This window comes from Piliocolobus tephrosceles, chromosome 8 (assembly GCF_002776525.5).
Source record: "Piliocolobus tephrosceles isolate RC106 chromosome 8, ASM277652v3, whole genome shotgun sequence".
NCBI lineage: Eukaryota > Metazoa > Chordata > Mammalia > Primates > Cercopithecidae > Piliocolobus > Piliocolobus tephrosceles.
Window position 1 is genome coordinate 129,839,721 of NC_045441.1, and position 25,625 is coordinate 129,865,345.

A 25,625-nucleotide genomic window follows, 5' to 3' on the forward strand; every position below is an offset into this window, starting at 1 on the left:
TTAAGGACAACTTGGTGGGTGGGGGAAGGCCAATGAGTGGAGAGTGCTGACTGGTTGGGTCAGAGATGAAATCTTAGGGAATTGAAGCTGTCCTCTTGCGCTAAGTTAGTTCCCGAGTGGGGGCTCAAGATCAGATGACCCGGTTTATCTATCTGGGAGGTGTCAGTTGATCCATCAAGGGCAGGGTCTGCAAAATATCTTGAGCGCTGATCTTATGAGCAGTTTAGGGAGGGTCAGAATCTTGCAGCCTCCAGCTGCCGGACTCCTAAACCATACTTTCTAATCTTGTGGTTAATTTGTTAGTCCTACAAAGACAGTCTATTCCCCAGGCAAGAAGGAGGTTTGTTTTAAGAAAGGGCTGTTATCGTCTTTGTTTTAAACTATAAAGTATAAACTAAGTTCCTCCCAAAGTTAGTTCAGCCTACCCCCAGGAATGAACAAGGACAGCTTGGAGGTTAGAAGGAAGATGGAGTTGGTTAGGTCAGATCTCTTTCATTATCTGTTGTAATTTTGCAATGGCGGTTTCAACCCAGTGGCCGAACCCGTCCCACCCATCTCCCGCGCCCCTCCCCTTCACCACAGCCCTCGGTGTCTCAGTTCCCTTCACCTGCACCCCCGCCCGCCCCCGAGGCTCCGCCCCCGAGGCTCCGCCCCCGACGCGCCTCCCGCTCTCCACGCTCCGCCCCCAACGCTGCGCCCGCGCAGTGGGCTGGTGCCCGCCTCCCCAGTTATTTCGCACTGGCGCCTGGACGCGCGGTGACCCTGCGGCTGCCCGGCCCCTGCCTCCGCCCTCGCGGCCCTCTCGCTCAGGTCGCGCGCGCCGGGGGCCTGGCTTCGCGTAGGTCCTGGCTCCTGCCGTTCCGCAGTTGGTGCCTTCTGACAGCCCCTTCCGTGCGGCTTGGCGCGGCCGGCGGGTGTCAGGCGGGGCGCGGGCCTCCAGCCTGAGGCCCGGTGAGGTGCGGGCGGGAGCTGGGCGCGGAGCCGGCTCGGATGGGCAGCTCCGCCCGCGGGTGCAGGGCCGGGCTTCGGCTTCACCGCAGCCTCGCCTGAGCGGGAGCCCCTGAAGTGGAGGGCGGGCTGCTTGGGCCGCGGGCCTCGGGAGGATGGTGGCGCCCTGGCGCGTCTCTGTCAGGGTTTGCCTGTCGCACCTGAGGTGCTTCGAGCTCAGACAGGGACTCAGCCTCCTGAGGCCCTCCGAGTGCCCTCGCGATGCCAGGCTCTGCTGGCTTCTGCTGGGTACTTTGCCCAAGGTCGTCTCCGTGTGCGGGGACGTGGGTGAGGGGGCCACTGACGTCGTGGGTCGGCAAAGGGTCCGCTGCAGCGCAGCGGCCGGCGCGGGGCTCGCTGAGAGCCTCCCCCGAGCGGGACCTCTGGGCGGCGTCTTCCTGCATCTCCGCCTCTGGCTTCGCGCCGGCGCTCTGTTGGTGAAATTCTTCCCCCTCCTTCTCCTCTACCCCCTCACCTACCTGGCTCCCAGCGTCTCCACCCTCTGGCTCCACCTGCTTCTGAAAGCCACCGAGACCTCAGGCCCAACCTACATCAAACTGGGCCAGTGGGCCAGCACCCGGCGCGATCTATTTTCCGAGGCTTTCTGTGCCCAGTTTTCCAAGCTGCATGTCCGAGTGACCTCCCACCCGTGGGCTCACACTGAGCGCTTCCTTCGGCAGGCTTTTGGGGAGGACTGGGAGAGCATCCTCTCTTTTGAGAACCGGGAACCTGTGGGCTCAGGCTGCGTGGCCCAGGTGTACAAAGCATACGCCAACATTGCCTTCCTGGAGACTGACAGCGTCCGGAGACTTGGCAGGGCCTCCTGTCTGCCTACCTTCCCAGATGCTGGGGCAGTCGGGGGCCTGAGAGAGCTCTTTGGATACCTTGGAAATGGCCGGAAACCTCCAGGAAATCTCGCAGACCAGTCGTTTCTAGAAAGGCTGCTCCTCCCTAAAGCTGACCTGGTTGGATCAAATGCAGGGGTGTCTCAGGCTCAGGTCCCTGGCCACCAACTTGAGCCAGGTCACCTCATCCCCGTGGCAGTGAAAGTAAGTGCTCTGAGAGCTCACAGCTCACCTCTCCACTGAGCTTTCCCAGATCAGAAACACCCGCCATGCAAATAGCCCCCACGTTTGTTTCTATTTGCCTTACCAATATCTGAGAGCTTATTTCATGCAAGCTGTTTCATTTATTGGCTTGAAGTGGCGCTGTGAATAATCTGATAGAGGAAAATGAACTGGGTCTGGAGTGAACTAGCTGCTTGGAAGTCAGGACCACATTCTCTTTCCTTTGATGAGAAGCCACCTGGCTCTTCCTTGGATGGTGGGACCCAGCCCTGGCTGGGTAAAATGTGTCCAGCGGATTTCTCCTTCTGTCTCATGGTCCTCTTTCCGACAGGTATTACACCCTGGCCTGCTTGCTCAGGTGCATATGGACCTGCTGCTGATGAAGATTGGCAGCCGAGTCCTCGGACTTTTGCCAGGCATCAAGTGGCTTAGCTTGCCTGAGATTGTGGAGGAATTTGAGAAGCTGATGGTCCAACAGGTGAGTTCTCCTCCCCTCAGCTGTAAATAGCACCTAACATAGTTCTTACCATTAGCTGCTGCTTAGTAAATGTTGAATGAATAATTTTCCGGTATGTCATAGCTCATATGATGTGTTAGAGCTGGTAACACTAGCTGATAAAACAGAGAACACCCAAATCTCAGTGGCTTAATGCAACGAGTTAATTTTTTGCTCATATCAAAGTTCTGGCCGAGAGTAGTGGCTCATGCGTGTAATCCTAGCACTTTGGGAGGCTGAGGCGAGTTGATCACTTGAGGCCAGGAGTTCGAGATCAACCTGGCCAATATGGTGTAACACTGTCTCTACTAAAAATACAAAAACTAGCTGGGCGTGGTGGTGCATGCCTGTAATCCCAGCTACTCAGGAGACTGAGGCATGAGAATTGCTTGAACCTGAGACGGAGGTTGCAGGGAGCTGAGATCACGCCACTGCACTTCCAGCCTGGGCGACAGAGCGAGACTCCATCTCAAAAGAAAAATAAAAACAAAAAACAAAGTTCTATGCAGGTGAACTGAGGCAGAGAAAGGGAACTCTTTATTTTATTATTTTAAAAATAGAGACAGGGTCTTGCCATGTTGCCCAGGCTGATCTCGAACTCCTGGGCTCAAGCCATTCTCCCTCCTCTGCCTTCCAAAGTGCTGAGATAACAGACCTAAGCCACCATGCCCGGTCAAGAGAGGAAGCTCTACTCCCTAGTTTTAGGGGACTCAATTTCTTCCCAAGTTTGGCACTGCCTCCTTCAACATGTGTCATCTGGGGTCAGCGTGGATTGAAGGGAGAGGCCATGCAGGGTCACATAAGAGATTTTGTGGCCAGGCCTGGAAGTGGCAAACATCGCTTCTTCCCTGTTCACTGATCAGAGCTTTAACCACATGGGCCCAGTGTAACTGTGAGCTTGGGAAACACAGTCTTCCTTTGTGCCAGGGAGGAAAAGGAAATGATTCTGGTAAAGAGCATCTAGCATTATTTCTGCCATAATCACTGACTCCAGAGTGAGAAAATAATTAGCAAAGTCACACACTGTGCCTTTGTTCTGCTTTGATTCCAGGGCAAATTGAGTCAACAAGGGCCTCCTTCATGCTCAGGGCCCTTGGGACATTTGTATAAGGATACAGACTTAGCAAACACACTGAGGGTCAGGGCTTCACGTAGGCACCTGTTGGCTCCTTGTTGGGTAGTGCAGAAATTGGCAGGTTTTCAGAAGCAACCTGCCAAGTCTTTGTTCAGAGCCTCTGATTTAAGATTTCAAGTCCTAGGGATTCATTCTAATGTTTAGAAAGTCTCAGTCTGTTCGGACAGAATACTATAAACTAAGTAGCTTGCAAACAACGGAAATGTATTTCTCGAGGTTCTGGAGGCTGAAAATTCTAGATCAAAGCATTGGCAGATTTGGTGTCTGGTGAGGCCTCACTTTCTGGTTCATAATTGGCACCTTCTGTGTCATCACACGGTGGAAGGGGTAAGGGGTCTCTCTTGGGTCCCTTGTGTAAAGGTGCTAATCCATTCATGCAGGGTCTGCTCTCATGACCTAATCACCTCCTAAAGGCCCCATCTCCTAATACCATCACCATAGGGCTTAGCATTTCAACACAGGAATTTTGGGGGGACACAAACATTCATAGCTACAGAACAATGTAATTTGATAATAAAAGCAAATTAAAACAGAGGAAATGGCATCAATTCCAACAACCATCTCTGCATTAATTCCTCTCAGTCCTCCCACTCATCGGAGTTTTAGTTCCCCTTGCAGAAGTCTGACAGACATGATGTGGTTCCATCACTTCAAACTCACGTCTCTGAATTACACCCCATTTGCCTTAAAAATCAGCTCTTCCTACTAAGCCTCTTTCCATCTCTCAGTAGTCCCATCACGTTCCCAGGCTGGAAACCTTAGAGTTGTGGGTCTGGATATAGTGTGTGAGTGTCTCTCCATTCATTTATAAGTTTATGTAATAGTGACTAAAATCTCTGTTAGGGCTGGGTGCCGTGGCTCATGCCTGTAATCTCAGGACTTTGGGAGGCTGAGGTGGCTGGATTGCTTGAGGTTAGGAGTTTGAGACCAGTTTGGGCAACATGGTGAAACCTCATCTCTACCAAAAAGACAAAAACTTAGCCAGGCAGTGCTTGCCTGTAGCCCAGCTACTCAGGAGGCTGAGGTGGGAGAATCACTTGAATCTGGGAGGCAGAGTTTGCAGTGAACCATGATCACGCCACTGCACTCCAGCCTGGGTGACAGAGTGAGACCCCATCTAAAAAAAAAAACAAAAACCAAACTCTGTTAGAAGCTGGTAAACAAAGAAAACAAGTGAGCTTTCCTATCCTTAAGAAAGACAGTCAGGGCCAGGCACAGTGGCTCACACCTGTAATCCTAGCACTTTGGGAGGCAGTGGCAGGTGGATCACTTGAAGTCAGGAGTTCAAGACCAGCCTGGCCAACATGGCGAAACACTGTCTCTACTAAAAATACAAAAATTAGCCGGGCATGGTGGCATATACCTGTAATCCCAGCTACTCGAGAGGCTGAGGCAGGAGAATCACTTGAACCCAGGAGGAGGAGGTTGCAGGGAGCCAAGATCACGCTTTTGCACTCCAGGCTGGGCAACAGAGCAAGACTCCATCTAAAAAAAAAAAGAAAGACAATTAGCCCTCTGTCCATGGGTTGTGTATCCCTGGATTCAATAAAAAAATGTAGTTAGGTATATGATAGTTGCATCTGTATTGAACATGTACAGCCTTTTTTTTTCTTGCATTATTCCCTTAACAATGCAGTTTAACAATGATTTACAGAGCGTTTAGATTGTGTTAGGTATTATAAATAATCTAGAGATGATGTAAAGTATGTGGGAGGATATGCATAGGTTATATGCAAATACTATGCAATTTTAAGTCAGGGACTGAGCCATCTGCTATCTGAGGGAGGCCCTGGAAGCAGTGAACCTGAGCCTGGCTGAACCTGAGCATGGTTCAGCAGGGCTCAGAGGAGAACCTGGTTGGTGTCCTTGGCTTGAGCTGTGTATTGAAAGGTGACTGATGTTTGCAGTTGGACCAAGTGGGGGAATAACATTCCAGTTAGAGGCAGTAAAGAAGCCAGAGGAGAGCTGGGGGTGTTAGCCACTCTGGGATGTCGAGCACTCTATGGAGTTGAGTGAGGCCAGGTCTTGGGTGGTAAAAGGAAGGGGAAAGTGCCATGAGAGATAGACCTGGACAGAGAAGTAGGGGCCAAATCATGACCCACCTGGATGCCATTCTAAGGAGCGCAGACTTCACCATGCAGGTGATGGATCAGAGAGGAAGGATGGGTCAAGGAGCACACCCAAGGCACCTCTGTTTGTGCTCAGGTGACGGGACCTGAGGGCATGTGCCTTGGGAGTGGCATTGTGGGAGAGGGACTGATCTGAGGGCGGTGAGATCTGTAGACTTGATGGTACTGGGCCATTGCTGTGCATGGAGGGGAAGAGAGAAGGTGTGATCTGGGGACTCAAAGGTGACTGAACGTGTGGGGATGGTGAAGGGAAATTCCATTTAGACACAGAGCTCCCACCGGGCCACATCCAGGTGTCCGTTGGATATGTCACTCTGGAGGCTGCCATTGAGGTCTGACCTGGGGATCAAGGTGCTAAGCAGTCAGAGACACCGGCTGAGGGCTTGGTAGATGTCAAGGGGGCACACATGCTGACTTCAGGAGAAAGGACATCAGCTCCTGGAGGTACAGGAGACCCGGCCAAGACAGGACAGTGAGAGGCAGCAGGGACACCGGGAGAATGAAGGGCAGGTGCCGGAGGAAGAGCCACCACGAAGAGCCAGGTCAGCAGCAGCACCAGCCCCGGATGCCCACAGAGGTTGATGATAAACCTGCAACTGGTCCTTTGGGTCTGCTGAGTGGTGGTTGGGGAGAGTAGCAGTGGCAATGTTGATGCGGTGGGTGGAGAGCTGCTGTGAAATGGGGAGCCATGTGTGGACGTGGCTACAGCATGCTGGCCCTCATGGAAAGAGAGGGCTGGGGGCTGGGCCTAGAGAAGCCAGATTCCAGGGAGACGGAGAAGGGACCCATGGGCTGGTGTGAGGTAGATAGGTGGTAAGGGTGAGAGTAGTGGAGAAGCAGTGCAGCCCAAAGCCCACCAGGGCACCTGCTGTCTGCAGCCTCCAGGAGTTCACACAGAGATCTGGGATTGTTGGGGCAGGCTGTAGCCCACGGATGTTGCCTCCTGAGTTTCTGGACAAGTCCTGCCGGGCAGGCTGGTGGGGAAGGTGCGGTGGATCTCATGACTTGCCAGCTCCTTGGCACTGCAGATGTCAGTGTGATGTGCCCAGACTAGCCCTCATCCTTTCTGTTCATTTCTCTGTAGATTGACCTGCGTTACGAAGCTCAGAATCTAGAACACTTCCAGGTCAACTTCCAGAATGTGAAAGCCGTCAAGTTCCCCACCCCTCTGCGCCCCTTTGTCACCAGGGAAGTCTTGGTGGAAACGTATGAAGTAAGAGTGGTGGCTTTGCCTGGCCATACCTTTTGCTTGCCACTTGCAGTGGGATTGTTTCCAGCCCACAGAAAGGCTTCAGTCTGGAGAGAGGATGGGATTTGTGTGGTAAAATTGTGAGGAGCTGGGACGTGTTGGCCTCGGGGGGGAGGTAGTGTTGTAGTGAGGTAGCTGAGAGCACTGGGTGTGGCCCGACCTCCTAGATTTGAAAATCTACTCTCCTGCTTTATTAGCTAGTGACCTGCCTTAGAGGATTGTCTCAGGAGTAAATGACACACTGAATGCAAAACGGGGAGCTGGGCACAGAGAAAGTGCTGAACAACATTGTGTCATCTCACTTGCCCTAGCTATCCTCTACTCTAGTTCAGCCTTCTCTCTGAAGCCCAGGCTAGAGTGCAGTGGCATAGTCTCAGCTCACTGCAACCTCCACCTCCCAGGTTCAAGTGATTGTCGTGCCTCAGCCTCCCAAGTAGCTGGGATTACAGGTGCGTGCCACCACACCTGGCTAATTTTTGTATTTTTTAGTAGAGATGGAGTTTTGCCACGTTGGCCAGGCTGGTCTCGAACTCCTGACCTCAAGTGATCTGCCTGCCTCGGCCTCCCAAAGTGCTGGGATTACAGGCATGAGCCACCACACCCAGCCCAGCCTCCTCTTTATAGATGGTGATATGAGATTCAGGGAATCTCATGAACATGACGTGAACCACGCAGTGTTCCTAGCTGTGTGAACTTGAGCAAGCTGCTTAACTTCTCTGGGCTTTGATTCTTTTATTTGTTAATTAGGGATAACAAGATCTATCTCCATGGGTTGTTTTGACAATTTTTTATTTTTTTTTGAGACAAGGTCTTGCTCTGTTACCCAGGCTGTGGTACAGTGGCATGATCTTGGCTCACTGCAGCCTCCACCTCCTGGGCTCAAGTGATCCTTCCACCTCAGCCTCCCAAGTAGCTGGGACCATAGGCATGAGCCACCATGTCTGACTAACTTTTGTATTTTTTTGTAGAGCCTGGGTTTCACCCTGTTGCCTAGGCTGGTCTCAAACTCCTGAGTTCAAGCGATCCTCCTGCCTTGGTTTCCCAAAGTGCTAGGATTATAGGTGTTAGCCACCACACCTGGCTACTTTTTTTTTTTTTTTTTTGTAGAGATGGGGTCTCCTTATGTTGCCCAGATCCCTGCTGGCTGATTCTTGCCCAGAAACCAATTCTCTGGTGCCCACCCCTATCTTTTCAGGACATCACATCTCTTACCTTCAGTAGCAGAGTTAATAGGTTTCCTTTCCAATAAACCTATGTGACTTGTCTTCCTTCTGATAGCTGTTATAGGAAGGAATGTAAAGAAGTTCAAATCAATGTGTCGATGACAGATTTTTGTTTTGTTTTGTTTGAGACAGAGTCCCTGTCACTCCGGCTAGAGTGCAGTGGCGCAATCTCAGCTCACTGAAGCCGTGACTTTCCGAGCTGAGGTGGTTCTTCCACCTCAGCCTCTTGAGTAGCTGGGACCACAGTTGTGCACCACCACACATGGCTAATTTTTGTATTTTTTGTAGAGATGGGGTTTTACCATGTTGTCCAGGCTGGTCTTGAACCCCTGGGCCCAAGCGATCCACCCATGTTGGCCTCCCAAGGTGCTGGGATTACAGGTGTGAGCCACTGCACATGGCTGAATGACAGATGGGTTCTAGGAAAGGAAGAACTCTTTGGGTTACTTCCTAATCAGTGAGAAGGCAGTGCTATAGTGCCACGTGGGAGGAGGAGCCGGATCACAAGCTGGCTGGGGTTAAGCTGTTCTCTCTCTGGTCTTTCTGAAGGAGAGTGTGCCTGTGTCCAGTTACCAGCAGGCAGGAATTCCTGTGGACTTGAAGAAGAAGATCGCACGGCTGGGGATCAACATGCTCCTGAAGATGGTGAGCTCATGGTTGGAGCGGTCTCAGGCCCAGCATGTGTTCAGCTTGCAGATGGGGAATGGGCTGGGACTCTGGCTATCTGGGTGGGAAGGAGAGCCAAGCAGCAAGCCACCAGGTTGAGAAAGGCTGGTCTAGAAAGAGTGGAGGCTAACATAAATGGCCACATGTCCATGGTGTCTGTGAAGCACTTTTTTTTTTTTTCCCTTTTTAAGATAGGGTCTCGTTCTGTTGCCCAGGCTGGAGTGCAGTGGCAAAATCTCCACGCACTGCAGCCTCAACCTCTTGGGCTCAGGTGATGCTCCCTCCTCACTCCTCAGCCTCCTGAGTAGCTGGGACTACAAACATGAGCCAACAAGCCTGGCTAATTTTAAAAATTGTTTTGTAGGGGCAGGGTCTCACTATGTTGTCCAGGGGAGTCTTGAACTCCTGGGCTCAAGCGATTCTCCCACCTTGGCCTCCCTCCCAAAGTGTTGGGATTACAGGCATGAGCCACTGTGCCCAGCCTCTTAAGTACTTTGTCAGTGGCTCAGGCTCTGTGTGCTGTGGGAGGAAGGGTGACCATGACCCAGTTCTGCCAGCATTGCCTGTAGTTTAGCGAACAGCTGAGACAATATCATATTTTAAATGCTGCTTTGCTCATTTGTTCAGCACATGTTTATTGAGCACCTGCTAGGTGCCAAGCACTGAATTAAGGGCTGGGATTACAGTAGTGAGCAAAACAGACACAGTTACAATGCTCATGACATACTGTTCCTTGGGAAGACAGGCTACGGCTAAGTCACTGATTTATAGGGATAGGTGCAGGGTGCCAAAGGGTCATTTCGGAGGGGTTTGTGCTAACCCAGGGATTCACTCAGGAAGTGGCTCCATCTCGGCTGCAGTGTGAAGGTCTAGGTGTCACTGCATAAGGACAGGTGGCAGGGAGTTGTCCAGAGAGAACAGCCTTTGCCGAGGCCTGGGGTGAGCTACTGCACGATGCCTTTGGAGAGACGAAAGCACTTAGTATGGCTTGGAAGAGAGTTTGAAGGAGGGGGCAGTGATTGCTGAGGCTGAGGAGGTGAAAGGGGCCTGATCACGAAGGGTCTAGTAAATATATGAAAGAGTTTGGACTTTAATCCAAGAGCAGATAAGTTCATTTTGAAGCTTTTTACCCTTAACTTTAAAAAATTGAATTCCAATAATATTTAAATAGAAGGTACTCAGATCTTAAATGATGCTTAGTGAATTTTTAAAAAGCATCCCAGTGCCCAGATTAGGACATAGGAGAGTTTTGGCTGGGCGCAGTGGCTCATGCCTGTAATCCCAGCACTTCAGGAGGCTGAGGCGGGGAGATTGCTTGAGCCCAGGGGTTTGAGACCAGCCTGAGCAACATTTCGAAACCCTATCACTACAAAAAAAAAATACAAAAATTAGCCGGGCGTGGTAGCAGCATGCCTTTAGTCCCAGCTGCTCGGGAGGCTGAGGTGCGATCACCTGAGTCCAGGAGGTGGAGGTTGTAGTGGGCCAAAATCATGCCACTGCACTCCAACCTCAGAGACACAGTGAGACTCTGTCTCAAAAAAAAAAAAAAAAAAAGGCTGGACATAGTGGCTCAAGCCTGTAATCCCAGCACTTTGGGAGGCCGAGGCAGGTGGATCACGAGGTCAGGAGATGGAGATCATCCTGGCCAACATGGTGAAACCCCGTCTCTACTAAAATACAAAAAATTAGCCAGGTGTGGTGGTGCACGCCTGTAGTCCCAGCTACTCGGGAGACTGAGGCAGGGGAATTGCTTGAACCCAGGAGGCAGAGACTGCAGTGAGCCGAGATCACGGCACTGCACTGCAGCCTGGCGACAGAGCTCCATCTAAAAAAACAAAAACAAAAACAAAAAACCATAAAAAGACATAGGAGGTTTTTATGCTGAGGAATGCCCTAATGTCACAACCTCATGTCCGCTTCATGGAGTTGGAGCGGGAGGGTGAGACGAGAGTCAGGGTAGCCAGAAGGTAGATTTTGATTCTTGGCATTTGAACATGTTCAAGTGTTTCCACCTCCTAAGAACTCTTGGTAGGTTTTGTCTTTCCTGTATCTACCAGCGAGGATTCTGAAGGGCCCCCAGCTGAAGAAGGGCCTGGCTGCATCAGGAGGGCATTCTTTGTTTCACAAAGGCCAGAGCCGTGGTTTACAACAGGGTGGTTTTGTCTGCCAGGGGGCACCTGGCGATGTCTGGAGACATCATTCTTGGTTGTTATAGTTGGGGGTCGGGGGTGCTACTGGCACCTGTTGGGAAGAAGCCAGGAGCTTACCACCCCAGAGTGCAGGGACGGCCGTCCCCACCCCCAGCAATAGACTGAGAAACCCTGGGCTGGAGGGATGGAGAAACTTACAGGCACAGGGACAGGATTTGATGTTGCTTCCATGGGAAACCTTCTATTTCCTTGTGAACTAAGAGGGGCCATTGTTCTCTGCTGAGAGTAGGATGCAGAGGGTTGTGGGAGAGGAGGTTTAAAGAGAATAGAGAGGTTTGAAACTGCTGCCCTGGGACTAGAAAGAGCTACTTGGAAAATGTGGATGGTCGTCTGGAGGGGCAAGCCATGTTGGTGTTGGAGAGGCACAGGGGTATTTTGCCTATCTGCAGTGTAGCCTGGGGGTTAGGAGCTGGAGCCCAGAGCAGGATTTGTTTTGAGTTCAAATCTCAGCTTCCAGCTTACTAGCTGGGGGCAGAGAGGAGTGTCTGGGGCAAGTTACTTAACCTTTGTCCTCAGGCTTCTTATCTTTCAAAAGAGGATAAGTGCCTTCCTCTTAGGGTCGCATGATGGTTAAAGGAGTGGGAATTCCTAAGAAGCCGCTGTGAGTCCTAAGCCACGCTAGTTATGGTGCCTTTATTGGTAGTAATTGTGACCCAGCATTGTTAGCAGCCCCCATGCAGGAGCAAAGGAAGAAGATCTTAGATTGTTGGGGGTCTGGACTTTCTGGTGGTTGGGACGGAGGACAGTGGTTGAAGGGAGGATGACAGGAATGGGCGACAGGGTCGAGGTGGATAGGGAGGAAGAATACCTAGGTCTCAGAGGCAAGGAATCATGGTAGCGAGGACCCAGGCATGTGGTGAGAGTTGGAGAATGAATTGAGGAGTCAGAGATGGAGCTGTGGGTGGAGGCACATTTGGAGTCCCTGCAGCAGGGGTGCTCAGAACTGGTGGAGTCCTGCAGGCTGACAGCACGCACGCACGTGCAGAAGGCTGAGAGCCGTTGCAGGGATAGGCTCAGGTGACTCCTGTCCAACCCCAACTCCACTCCATCCCAGGGCCTGTGAGATGGGGAGTCAGCAGCTCTCATCCCTCTGGCTCCTGGAGAAGCAGGATTGTTGAGGCACACCCAGGTTTCAATTCAGTAGTTGCAGTTAGAACCTAGTGGCAAGAGGACTTTGTCCACAGGAACAGGGCTCCAAGGAACAGGGCTCCAAGGGGCACAAGAGGGATGTAGCCGGGGAGAAGCAGCACGAAGCAGCACCAGGAGAGGAGAGAGGATGAGAGGCCTCCAGTTTTGGGGTCAGGATCGGGGCATGAGACCCTGGGTGGAGCTGAAGGCAAGGTTCCAGAAGATTCAGAAACTTAAAAAAAAAAACAAACAAACTGAATTACAGCAACATTCTATAAAGTGCATAGATCTTAAATTATGCTCAGTGAATTTTTAAAAGTATACCAGGCCAGGCCAGGCATGATGGCTCACTCCTCTAATCCCAGCACTTTGGGAGGCTGAGGTGGGCAGATCACTTGAGGTCAGGAGTTGAGACTGGCCTGGCCAACGTGGTGAAACCCGTCTCTACTAAAACTACAAAAAATTAGCCAGGTGTGGTGGTGCCTGCCTGTAGTCCCAGCTACTTGGGAGGCTGAGGCAGGAGAATCGCTTGAACCCAAGAAGTGGAGGTTGCAGTGAGCCGAGATCAGACTTATACTCTAGCCTGGGCAACAGAGTGAGACTCAGTCTCAGAAAGAAAAAAAGTATACCAGGGCCAAGATTAGTGACCTACTTAGGAGGCGCTAGCCTTGCTGGAGGGTCAGCCCAGCCTTTGGTGACCATGTCCTGCAGGTGTGCAGGTTCCAGCCCCCTGGGTCCCAGGATTTTCACATGAGTAGCAGCTTCCCTTATCCCTACCAAAGCTACAATCTGGATTAGGACAGTCCCTTCATGGTCTGCCTCCATGAGGGATGGGGTCTATGGCCTGGATCTACAGGGAGGAGGGATCCACGGTGCTTGGGGCCCCGTGTCAGCTGGAAGCAGTCCTGAGAGCCCGTCCACCAGCAGCTATTCTGCTCCTGCCTTGGTCTCTCCTCTCATCTCCTGTGGAAGGATTGCTGGGGTTTCTCTGACCTCCGAGATGACTGATTATTGGAGGCTGATTCCTGCTCCACAAGCCATGCCTGAATCCAACACAATCCCTGGGGGTTGCTGTCCAGTTTAGCAGGTTCAAAGCTGTGTCCTTCCTGCCCTTCCAATTCTGCATGCCAGTATGTCCTGAGAACTGTGTCCTCCTCCACAGAAGGGCCCTGTGTGCATGTGGCTGCTAGTGGCACTCGCTCTCACACCTCACTGATGTGGACAGGTTGAAGTAATGGAGGGAAAGTCTGATTTATGAGCTGTTTTTAAAGAAATGCAGTTCTATGAGTTTTAAGAACATAGAGGTTTGGGGAAAATCTTTTTTTTTTTTTTTTTTTGAGATGGGGTCTTGCTCAGTCGCCCAGGCTGGAGTGCAGTGGCGCAATCTTGGCTCACTGCAAGCTCTGCCTCCTGGGTTCACGCCATTCTCCTGCCTCAGCCTCCCGAGTAGCTGGGACCACAGGCACCCGCCACCATGCCTGGCTAATTATTTTTTGTATTTTTAGTAGAGATGGGGTTTCACCATGTTAGCCAGGATGGTCTCAATCTCCTGACCTCGTGATCTACCCACCTCGGCCTCCCAAAGTGCTGGGATTACAGGCATGACCCACCGTGCCTGGCCGAAAGTCTTTAATAAGTAGCTAATTATTTTAGTTAGAATATTAATGATTCAACTCATAAGGTAAAAATAAGGCTTTTTTTTTTTTTTTTGAGACGGAGTCTTGCTCTGTTGCCCAGGCTGGAGTGCAGTGGCTGGATCTCAGCTCACTGCAAGCTCTGCCTCCCGGGTTTACGCCATTCTCCTGCCTCAACCTCCCCAGTAGCTGGGACTACAGGCGCCCGCCACCTCGCCCGGCTAGTTTTTTCTATTTTTTAGTAGAGACGGGGTTTCACCGTGTTAGCCAGGATGGTCTCGATCTCCTGACCTCGTGATCCACCCGTCTCGGCCTCCCAAAGTGCTGGGATTACAGGGTTGAGCCACAGCGCCCGGCCAAAATAAGGCATTTCAAATGCAGTTTGGCCTTAGGCTTTTTATTTTATTTATTTTTATTATATATTTTTTGAGACGGAGTCTCGCTCTGTTGCCCAGACTGGAGTGCAGTGGCATGATCTCGGCTCACTCCAACTTCTGCCTCCCAGGTTCAAGCCATTCTCCTGCCCTGCCTTTACTTGGTAGCTGGGATTTACAGGCATGTGCCACCATGCCCAGCTAATTTTTGTATTTTTAGTAGAGGCGAGGTTTCACCTTGTTGGCCAGGCTGGTCTTTAACTCCTCACCTCAAGTGATCCACCCACCTCAGCCTCCCAAAGTGCTGGGATTACAGGGGTGAGCCACCACACCTGGCCTTATTTATTTATTTTTACAAGACAGGGTCTTGCTGTGTCACCCAGGCTGGAGTGCAGTGGCATGATCATAGCTCTCTGTAATCTTGAACTCCTGGGCTCAAGTGACCCTCCTTCATTGGCCCCCCAAAGTGCTGGGATTATAGGTGTAAAGCCACTGAGACCAGCCCCTTTATAATATAAATGCTTTGAAAATAATTTTTCTTTTGAAAACTTTAACTTAGCTCATCCTGTACAAATTCTGAGTTGACATCTAAACAAGAAAGGTCTTTAGGAAGTGCACCTCTTTATGGCTGATAGATTGCTGGGAATTTATTGTCACCCAGCAACTTTCTTTCTGTGTGGCTTGGTGGTGCTGTAGGGGTGACTCACTCATGAGCAGTGTGATCTCCTTCCAGATATTTGTGGATAACTTTGTGCATGCAGACCTTCACCCTGGAAACATCCTGGTCCAGGGTGCCGACAGCTTGTCCTCGAGTCAGGAGGCGCACCTGCAGCAGGCGGACGTCTGTGACACTCTGGTGGTGGCCGTACCATCTTCCCTGTGCCCACTGCGACTGGTGCTGCTGGATGCTGGCATTGTGGCGGAGCTGCAGGCCTCCGACCTGAGGAATTTCCGGGCAGTTTTCATGGCTGTGGTGATGGGGCAGGTGAGACTCACTGGGACCACAGAAGTTGGGGTCAATTTTTTTAAATTAAAAAAGTTGGTGAGGCATGGTGGCTCAGACCTGTAATCCCAGCACTTTGGAAGCCTGAGGCGGAGGGTTGCTTGAGCTCAGGAGTTCAAGGCCAGCCTGAGCAACATAGTGAGACCCTGTCTCTATAAAAAATAAGAAAATAGGCCGGGCACAGTGGCTTATGCCTGTAATCTCAGCACTTTGGGAGGCCAGGGTGGGTGGATCACCTGAGGTCAGGAGTTCGAGACCAGCCTGGTCAACATGGTCTCTACAAAAATACAAAATTAGCCGGGCATGGTGGCATGCGCCTGTAATCCCAGCTACTTAGGAGGCTGAGGCAGGAGAATCGCTTGAACTCCAGGGGGCAGAGATTGTAGTGAGCTGAGATCAAGCCACTTGACTCCAGCCTGGGTGAAAGAGCGAGACTCCATTTCAAAAAAAAAAAGAAAAAGCCAGGCTTGGTGGTGTGCGCCTGTGGTCCCAGCTACTTGGGAGGCTGAGGTGGGAGAATCACTTGAGCTCAGGAGTTGGAGGCTGTGGTGAACTAGGATTGCACTGCTCTCCAGCCAGGGTGACAGAGAGACTGTGTTTTTATTTTAAAGTTTCAAAAAATTAATGGAGATGGGGTCTTGCTATATTGCGCAGGCTGCCTTGGGCTCAAGCCATCCTCCCATCTCAGCCTCCTGAGTAGCTAGGACTGCAGGCTGGGTGGAGGGCAAATCTTTTGTACTCTGGGGAATGCCTCTGTCTCTGTCTTTTTTTTTTTTTTTTTGAGACAGAGTCTCGCTCTGTCACCCATGCTGGAGTGCTGTGGTGTGATCTCGGCTCACTGCAACCTTCACTTCCTGGATTCAAGCAATTCTCCTGCCATGCCTCCTGAGTAGCAGGGATTACAGGCACATGCCACCATGCCTGGCTACTTTTTGTATTTTTAGTAGAGATGGGGTTTCACCATGTTGGCCAGGCTGATCTCGAATTCCTGACCTCAGGTGATCCGCCTGCCTCAGCTTCCCAAAGTGCTGGGATTACAGGTGTGAGCCACTGCACCCGGCCGGAATGTCTCTGTCTTGACACAGGACAGGTCTCATTAGCCCAGTCATTCTTATCAATGCTCACACTTGCCAGCCTGCCGGAAACGAGTGGAGGGAGGCAGGAGGACAGGAGGCTAGGCTGCCCCTTACGGGGCTTTCTGTTAGCAGGTGTTGGGTGTGAATCAGGCCAGTTCTGAGTGGCAAATGGTTTGGGACCATGGGAATAAACAAGTGCTGTTTCGTGTTAGTAATTTCTGGTCCTTCTCCAGCAAACATCCAGCTGGTCACCAGGAATGCTGGCTTCTTGACCAGATTATGGCTGCCCTTGGCGTATGCTACCTGCTTCAAGGTGGCAGGCTGGTGAGATGCAACAGCGTAGAGAACACAGCCTCTACGTGGGGCACAGCATGCTGGCACGTCCGATGTGGGGACATGAGTAGTTTTTGCAGCCTCCCCTGTAATTCTGAGGGGCTGCAGTAGTTGAGAATGATTATTTAGAGAAAAGGCATTCGGCAAGGCCTCTGCAGAGTCAAGTGAAAGCACTACATCGAGGGTGACTGTGAGGAGACGCTCTGGCCGGCTGGCAAAGAATTCTCCAGCAAGAAAAATGCTGGAAAAAAGGGAACTTTTTTTTTTTTAATTAATTAATAAATTACTTTTTTGAGATGGAATCTCACTCTGTCGCCCGGACTGGAGTGCAGTGGCACAATCTCAGCTCACTGCAACCTCTACCTCCCAGGTTCAAGTAATTCTCCTGCCTCAGCCTCCCAGGTAGCTGGGATTACAGGCGTCTACCACCACGCCCGGCTAACTTTTGTATTTTTAGCAGAGATGGGATTTCACCATGTTGGTCAGACTGGCCTTGAACTCCTGACCGCAGGTGATCCACCTGCCTCGGCCTCCCAAAATGTTGGGATTAAAACAAAATGCAGGGCAGTCCCTGCCTCCGAGAGGGCAAATCCAAAGCTGGGGCCTGAAGTTGGTTTGAAAGTGTCCCCTGGGCCAAGGTTAAGCACTGAGGTGCCGTGCAGCAGGGGTGGGGGCATTCCTCCCTGTGGGTTTGGGCAAAGGGAAAAAGTCACAGCCCGAGGAGGAAGAGCCAAAAGCAAGATGCCAGAAAAGTCAGGGTGGAGCTGCTGAGATGAGAAAGACGCTTGGGCACCGCATCCAGGTTTATGCTCGCTCCACTCCAAGACCCTTTTCTGTTGCATCTTTCAGGGCCAGAGAGTGGCTGAGCTGATCCTGCATCATGCCCGGGCCAGCGAGTGCAGGGACGTGGAGGGGTTCAAAACCGAGATGGCCACGCTGGTGACCCAGGCCAGGAAGAACACCATCACCCTGGAGAAGGTGGGCAGGTCACTTGCGGAACAGGGGCCGGGGTGTCCATACCTGGCCTGGGGCAGAGCAGATCCTGGGTCTGAGGGAGACCTCTTTATGAGGGGTGTGAGTGTTAAAGCAAAAAAAGAATCACCCACATCTTCCAGGCATGAGGAGGCCCGGTGAAGTTCCTGGTGCTCAAGGGGGCCTCCTTGTGCAGTGCCACTTAGGAGACTGCAGCTTCTTCCTCATCCAGGGTCGCTGTTCATTTGGGGACAGCCAAGCACACAGGGAGGGAGGACTGTGGTCTCCAAGCAGCCAAATGATGTGCCCAATGTGCATGTCCCTTATTTAAACCCAAGCCAGAGCCTGCTTTGTATTTTACACACAGTTCTAGCAAATGTGACTGTTTTATCCCCAAGTTCATGGCCACATTAATAGGAATGGGTCAGACAAGGAGTGGCCACTGGCATGCTGGCCCTGCTGATCTAGTCTATCCAGGTGCGATTATTTTTTTTAATTTTTTTGAGACGGAGTCTTGCTGTGTCACCCAAGTTGGAGTGTAGTGGTGCAATCTCAGCTCACTGCAACCTCCACCTCCCGGGTTCAAGCAAATTCTCCTGCCTCTGGCCTCTGAGTAGCTGGGATTACAGGCATCTGTCACCACGTCCGGCTAATTTTTATATTTTTAGTAGAAATCGGGTTTCACCATGTTGGCCAGGCTGGTCTCGAACTCCTGACCTCAAGTGATCCGCCTGCTTTGGCCTCCCAAAGTGCTAGGATTACAGGCAGGTGTGATTTTTGTGGTTGCTTCAGGGATGGGGTGGGTGGGGCTCAAAGGCTTGTCCTCCAAAGGCTCTGTGACCGAGTCTTGAGGTGGGAGTTGGGCTTGTGCTGGAGGAGTCCTTTCCAAGTTTGTCAGATGGTCCCTTTTGCGCTCACTGGTGTATGTGTGCCCTGGCGGGGGAGTGGGGTGGGATCCTGGGGCTGAGAGTGTGTGGGTGGTAGGAAAGAATCGGTTCTGGAAGCCTCTGTGGTCTGCATTAGCCTTTATTTTGTTTTTCCAGCTTCATGTGTCCAGCCTTCTCTCCAGTGTCTTTAAGTTGCTGATGACTCACAAGGTGAGGGCCAGTCAGAGGGGAGGTCTCTGGGGAAGGTGGGATGGGGCAGGGCGGGATGGGAGGACACAGGGTGGTGGGAGGTGCTTCTATTATATATATATATATTTTTTTGAGACACAGTCTCACTCTCTTGCCCAGGCTGGAGTGCAGTGGCACAATCTCAGCTGACTGCAGCCTCAGCTTCCTGGGTTCCAGTGAGTCTCTTGCCTCAGTCTCCTGAGTAGCTGGGATTACAGGCATGCACCTCCATGCCTGGCTAATTTTTGTATTTTTAGTAGAGACGGGATTTCACCATGTTGGCCAGGCTGGTCTCGAACTCCTGACCTCAGGTGATCCGCGCTTCTCAGCCTCCCAAAGTGTTGGGATTACAGGCATGAGCCACTGCGCCCGGCCTATTATATATTTTGAAGGCATTTTTAGTAACAAGCCATTTGCAACAAGTGCTTTGTAGCACAGTTAGTCTGTGTATCTGTCAAGTCAGTGCAGTCTAAGTATCTGTGACATTTAAATGTAGAAAAGTGTATTTTAAAATGTAGAAACAGCCTCTACCTCTGGCTTTTCATGTCTTTCCCTCCTTGGTTCACATTCTTGATGCTTGTGTTAATGTAAGTCATGCTTAGCTCTTTCCTGGTGGAATGAAGTCCTGGGGTCCAGGGTCCACTCGAGAGGGTCATGCCTCGTGTCCTGGTGCTTTCAGAGACTCTAGCGGGACTGTTATGGCCCCTGCCTGGCTGCTGCAGTCCATTAGAGGGAGCTGGCCTCATGGTTCATCTTAGCCTGTGCCCTGGCTCTGTTGCCTTGTCATGGAGCCTAGTCTTGGGCACTCTTTAAACTAAGGCTGCTGGCCAGGGGCAAGCAGTGTTGAAGGTGGAGAAGGGAGGACCTTGTCGGAAGGTGGCCTTTTCCATTGCATCTGTTGAGGGTCTACAATCTTAAGAAGGAAACATTACGTGGAAATGGCAGCAGCTGGCAAGAATAATAACATAGAAGTAAGAGCCAGAAAGGAGCTTCCTGTCTGCTCTGGCCCCTTCATCCTGCAGTGGGTATGCTGGAGGACAGGCGGGCAGCTCATCTGGTCGACCTCACAGCAGAGCCAGGGTTTGTCATAGGACCCAGGACCCAGGCCAGGTGCTGGCTCTGCTGCTCCCACAGTGCTCTGCAATAGCCATGCGCTTGGGACTCAACTGAGATACAGACCGAAGGGTCCCTCAGGACTGACGGGAGCAGTTAGGGCCCCCAGGAGTGATGGGAGCAGTTAGGGCTGCCACTGGTGTGTGTGTGAAGTTCACCATCTGGGAGAGGCCAGGTGCTTTCCACACACCTCAGCTCAATGTCAGGACAGTCCCACAGGCGGGTAGGAGCCCCACTGTTTTGTCCCCATCAGGAGATGGAGGACAGAGGTTAAGGAACTATCCATGTCCTGTGCATGGTGAAGCCACAGTCTGGACCCCTGTCTCTAACTCCAGAGCTTGGGTTGGCTTTGTTGGTGGGGTTTTTTGTTTTTAGTTTTTGGTGAAAAACTTTTTCATGCTTTCTAAAACTTTGGCAAAGTTCTGTTGTAGAAACAGCTTAAGTGTTGCCTTAGTCTTAGGGGAGAGCCTCAACCGTTGCTAGCGAGTAGCCCAGAGAGGAACAGGAATGGATGTGCACTCTTGGGAGCTGAGAGCACGGGGCCTGGAGCAGGCGGAAAGGCTTCCGTCAGCCCCTTCGCCCAGCAGTGCTGACCTGTGCCAGCAGTTCTCAGCCCGCAGAGGCCATGGTGATTGTACTTAACAGTGCTGTGCTGTGGCCCCCTCTGCTTGCCCTGTGGTACCTCGCTTAGCTATATGACATCTATTAGTATCCAGTTTATCCCCTCCGTGTTCCAAGAGGCAGGCACCAAAACTGAGAGGCCCCGCAGCTCACTTGTGGCCACGTGGGCCGAGCCCCCACCTGTTGCTGGGTCCTCCTGCCTCCGTGGCTCACTCTGAACATCTGCTCCCCACATAGTTTGGGGCATGGTGGGTGAGGGGCCTTGAGTGTTTGCTGCTGCTGTTCCTAGGATGGAAGAGCAGACAGAGGGTCTAGGGCAGCTACTGCATTCTAAGCACTTCACTAGGCACTTCAGTTTGAAAACATTTACAAATTTTTCATTGTGATGAAAAACACAAAAAATTTACCCCCCAACCCTCTTCAGATGCATAGTATAGCATTGTGCAAATTGACTAGCTCCCCATTCCCCTCTCCACCCAGCCCTGGGAACCACCATGCTGTTTTATGTTTCCATGATTTTGGCTACTCTAGATATTTCATATGAGCGGAATTATACAGTATATTGTCCTTTTGTGATTGGCTTGTTTTACTCAATATAGTGTCCCCAGGTTTCATCCATGTTGTAACATGTGACAGGATTTCCTTTTGAGACAGGGTCTCACTCTTTCGCCCAGGCTGGAGCGCAGTGGTGCAATCTTGGCTCACTGCAACCTCTGCTTCCCGGATTCAAGCGATTCTCGTGCCTCAGCCTCCCAAGTAACTGGGATTACAGGCACCCGCCACCATGCCCAGCTAATTTTTGTATTTTTAGTAGAGATGGGGTTTTGCCATGTTGGCCAGGCTGGTCTCGAACTCCTGACCTCAGGTGACCCGCCCGCCTCGGCCTCCTGAAGTGCTGGGATCACAGGTGTGAGCCACCGCGCCCGGCCTGTTACTCTGTTGATGTTCACTGGGTTGTTTCCACTTCTTGGTTATAGTGAATAATGCTGCAGTGAACATGAACGTGTAAATACCTTTCCAAGATCCTACTTTCAAATTTTAGAAAAGTTTTAAAAATGTTTAATGTAGCCAGTAAGGTCTATAAATTGTATTCTGGCTTTCCAGTTTTTAAACATATACCCCAAAATGGGTTTTTTGGATCCTATGGTATGTTTTTAGTTTTTGAGGAACTTCCATAGGAGCTGTACCATTTTATATGCCCACCAACAGTACAGAAGGGGTCGTTTCTCTCATCCTCACCAACAGTTGTCATTTTGTTTTGTTTTTTGTGGCCATCCTAATGGTGTGAGGTGATGTCTCATTGTGGTTTTGATTGCATTTCTCTACTGATTCATGATGTTGAACATCTTTTCATATGCCAGTTGGCCATTTATATATCTTCCTTAGAAGAAATATCTATTCAGGTAGCACTTCATTTTTAAAAATAAAGTATTTGACAGTAACATAGAGGTAAAGGAATCCAATCCACACCAAGAACCCACCACCCAGCTTCAGAATGAAAGCATTCCCAGAGGTGTTGGAGCCCTGGGTTCCCACCCGGACCGGAGCCTGTGTGGCCAGTCTGCCAGGCTGGAACTCCACAAGCTGCTCCCGGGCTCCACATGCTGCTGCTTCCAGATCAGCCCAACCCCTGACAACCTTCCAGCCCTTAATGGAGACAAATACTTTTTAATTTCTAACAAAGAATATTTCCCATGATTCAACCTTCCATTTCCTGACCTTCTGTCCACTTAAAAAGCAGATTCCTGTTCTTCTAGATTTAAATCTGGCTCTATTCCTCCTCACTCAGTGGCCTTGAGCAAGTCATTGAACCTCTCTGAGCCACAGCTTCTTTCTCTATAGAATGGGGATAATGATGATACTTTTGAAGAACAGTTGAATAATCCATGTCAATTGCTATTGCTACTAATCTGGCTCTGAAGGGATAGCTGTACCCTGTTTGAGCAGTCAATTGTGTATTGTCTCTTATTTGTTTTGTTTTGTTTTTTTGAGATGCAGTTTCACTCTGTTGCCCAGACTGGAGTGCAGTGGTGCAATCTCGGCTCACTGCACGCTCCACCTCCTGGGTTCACACCATTCTCCTGCCTCAGCTTCCCGAGTAGCTGGGACCACAGGTGCCTGCCACCATGCCCAGCTAATTTTTTTGTATTTTTAGTAGAGACAGGGTTTCACTGTGTTAGCCAGGATGGTCTCGATCTCCTGACCTCGTGATCCACTCACCTCCGCCTCCCAAAGTGCTGGGATCACAGGCATGAGCCACTGTGCCTAGCCTGTGTGTTGTCTCTTAAAAGGCTATTGTAGACCAGCTGACATGGCTCCTGCCTGTAATCTCAGCACTTGGGGCGGCCAAGATGGGAGGATTCCTTGGGGCCAGGAGTTCGAGATCAGCCTCGTCAACATTGCAAGACCCTCTGTTTACAAAAGAGTCCCAGTCTCAGGAGGCTGAGGCAGAAGGATCCCTTAAGTCCAGGGGCTCAAGGCTGCAGTGAGCTGTGATCTTGCCAATGCACTCCAGCCTAGGTGACAGTGAGACCCTGTCTATAAAATACATATATACATACATACATACAGGTTACCATAGGTTTTGAAGAATGACCTGTATTTAAATGTATAGAGTCTGGGATATGTGTGAAAGATTTATTTGGTCATTCCTTCATACGCACAAATGGACACAAACCTAGAAAAGTATATTCCGCACCCCTAGATTTTTCCTTAGTGTTTCCAGTAGATGGGAGGCTGGGGGAGTAGATGAGATGGTTGGGGAGATGATGCCGTAGAGAAGAGAATGTCAGGTAGATGGTAAACATCCCGTGGGCAGGTCTGAGGGAGGCTGAGAGTGGACAGCAAGGTGATTATCCAGGACACACGTCCCTGTATCAGTAGGTTCCGAGATGAACTGTTCTGTTTTTCTGTTCCAGGTAAAGCTTGAGAGCAACTTTGCCTCCATTGTATTTGCCATCATGGTGTTGGAGGGGCTTGGCCGCTCGCTGGATCCCAAACTGGACATCCTGGAGGCAGCGAGGCCCTTCCTCCTCACAGGCCCAGTGTGCCCCCCGTGATGGGGCAGTGGCCTGTGTGGGCCCTTGTCAAGAGCTGGAGGCTACTTCCAAGAGCCTCTCCTATGGCAGCTGGGATGTTTTAAAATTGGGACACCAATTTCAAATGTGACCCTCCAGGGGTGGAAGGCACATCATGGCTTCCTCCGCTTGGTTTGAGGGTCTGTTAAAAGCTTTGGGCCAATTAGGGAGTAAAAGGAGGGAAGGGGCCTATCCATTCCATTGTGGAAGCTGGGCCAGGTGCCAGGGACACTCTCCTTCAGGGAAAATGTTCTGTGTAGGCGGACAAATAAATTTATTTTGTTTTCCTGTTTTTCTCTTTTCTTGACCCGCTGTACTCCCTGGTCAGGTGGGTCCTGCTGGTAGTTCCCAGACTTTGATATTCAGGTTAGAAAATGCCATCAAGTCCTATTGATCCATAGCGCGCATGCGCATGCACACCCACCCACACCCACACAACACAATTTATGTATAAATTTCCTGCAGGTGCTACCTGCCAGCATAAATATACACTTAGGGCAAATTTCATTGTACTTCAAATTATCTTGCTAACTTTTATTATGAGGTAAAACAAAACTGATGAAAGTGGCTGACATACTGGGCACATGAGCAGAACAGCTTGGCTACTTCCTTAACATGGCCTGGGGTTCACACACTAGTCTGGAACTACAGTTTCTCTGCCACAGTGTCTGCGCCTGTCCACTTGCAGGCATTAATTTTGGTGAATAGGAACAGAGTTAATATAACCAGTATGTCCTCTTCTCCATGGCAGTGCCCGGGGACATACCTGCAGTGACCACTGCCTGCCCCTCTCCACCAGGCCCGACCATGGGCTTTCTTCTCAGAGCTGAGCTGATGTGGCCGGCTGGCAGACTAGAAGGGGCCTGGGGGTCAGCCTGGAGGGGGGATATTTGTAAAGCTTAATATCACTTTTTTTTTTTAGGTAAAATCACATTTTATCCCTGCACCTTCATAGATGATATTGCTCGTCTTAGAAACCACTAGGCAGCGAATGGAGTCAAGCCCTTGTGCTCTCCAAAAGTCCTGCCCTGACCACAGGACTAGTTTCTTCCATTTTTTCCTTCTCCAGGATAAAGTTCCTCATTCCTGTCTTTCAGGGAGCAGTGTGGTTTAGGTGGACAGAGATTCCTTTGGTGCAGTTTTTTTCTAGGTGATGGTATTTTTTCCTTCCCAGGTCTTGGGGCGTTCAAGGCAGGCAGAGAGGGGTTGGGCTAGCTCCAGATGGCTGGGAGAGAGCACACCAGCTGATCACACAGCCCCTTGTGCCAGTGCACATTCAGGTACAGTGCGGAGGCGGGAGAGGGACAAAAAGACAGCAGTCTCCTCCCCGAGCCTATGCCAACACAGCCTTAAAGCTAGTGAATCGAATCAAGCCATTTGTGGCCTGTATTATCTATTGCTGTGTACGAACCATCCCAAAATATAGTGGCTTAAAACAACAGCATTTATTGTCTCCCAGTTTCTGTGGGTCAGAAATCTGGGTGCAGCTGGGTCCTCTGGCTCAGGGTCTCCTAAGGCGGCTGCATCTCCAGGCTTCACTGGGTGGATCTGATGCCAGGTGAGCTTGGGGGGTGTTGGGCTCAGGGCCTCAGTTCCTAGGAGCTGTTACAGCAGCAATAGAAAAGGGGCACATGGGCCAGCGCAGTGGCTTATGCCTGTTATCCAGCACTTTGGGAGGTTGAGGCAGGCAGGTTACCTGAGGTCAGGAGTTTGAGACCAGCCTGGCCAACATGGTGAAACCCTGTCTCTACTAAAAATACAAAAATTAGCCAGGCGTGGTGGTGCGTGCCTGTAGTCCCAGCTACTCGGGAAGCTGAGGCAGGAGAATCGCTTGGACCCGGGAGGCGGAGGTTGCAGTGAGCCGAGATGGTGTCATTGCATTCCAGCCTGGGCGACAGAGGAAGGCCTTGGCCAAAAAAAAAAAAAAAAAAAATTATACACCACGCAGTTTTAGGAAGGGAGAACAGGGGGAGAGCCCTACAGGATCAGAGGGGCAACCAACAAGCTGTTTCAGGAG

At 50.9% G+C, this 25,625-nt stretch overlaps 1 protein-coding gene across 1 annotated transcript; it reads left to right on the forward strand.

Moving 5' to 3' along the window:
• The first annotated feature begins 698 nt into the window (after nt 1-698).
• Nucleotides 699-23,906, forward strand: ADCK2 (aarF domain containing kinase 2). Its single transcript, XM_023184890.1, has 8 exons — nt 699-2,036; nt 2,386-2,532; nt 6,899-7,027; nt 8,836-8,931; nt 15,032-15,283; nt 17,560-17,688; nt 18,726-18,779; nt 23,450-23,906. Exons 1-8 carry the CDS (start codon nt 1,104-1,106, stop codon nt 23,588-23,590), a joined length of 1,881 nt encoding a protein of 626 aa, XP_023040658.1. The 5' UTR covers nt 699-1,103; the 3' UTR covers nt 23,591-23,906.
• Nucleotides 23,907-25,625: the final 1,719 nt, after the last annotated feature.

What these genes read in the sequence shown, in the direction of transcription:
- ADCK2 (XM_023184890.1), top strand. Translation starts at nt 1,104, where the DNA reads ATGGTGGCGCCCTGGCGCGTCTCTGTCAGGGTTTGCCTGTCGCACCTG. An exon ending in TCATCCCCGTGGCAGTGAAA is followed by an intron (nt 2,037 to 2,385) that starts GTAAGTGCTCTG and finishes TCTTTCCGACAG; the next exon opens with GTATTACACCCTGGCCTGCT. An exon ending in TGGCTGTGGTGATGGGGCAG is followed by an intron (nt 15,284 to 17,559) that starts GTGAGACTCACT and finishes TGCATCTTTCAG; the next exon opens with GGCCAGAGAGTGGCTGAGCT.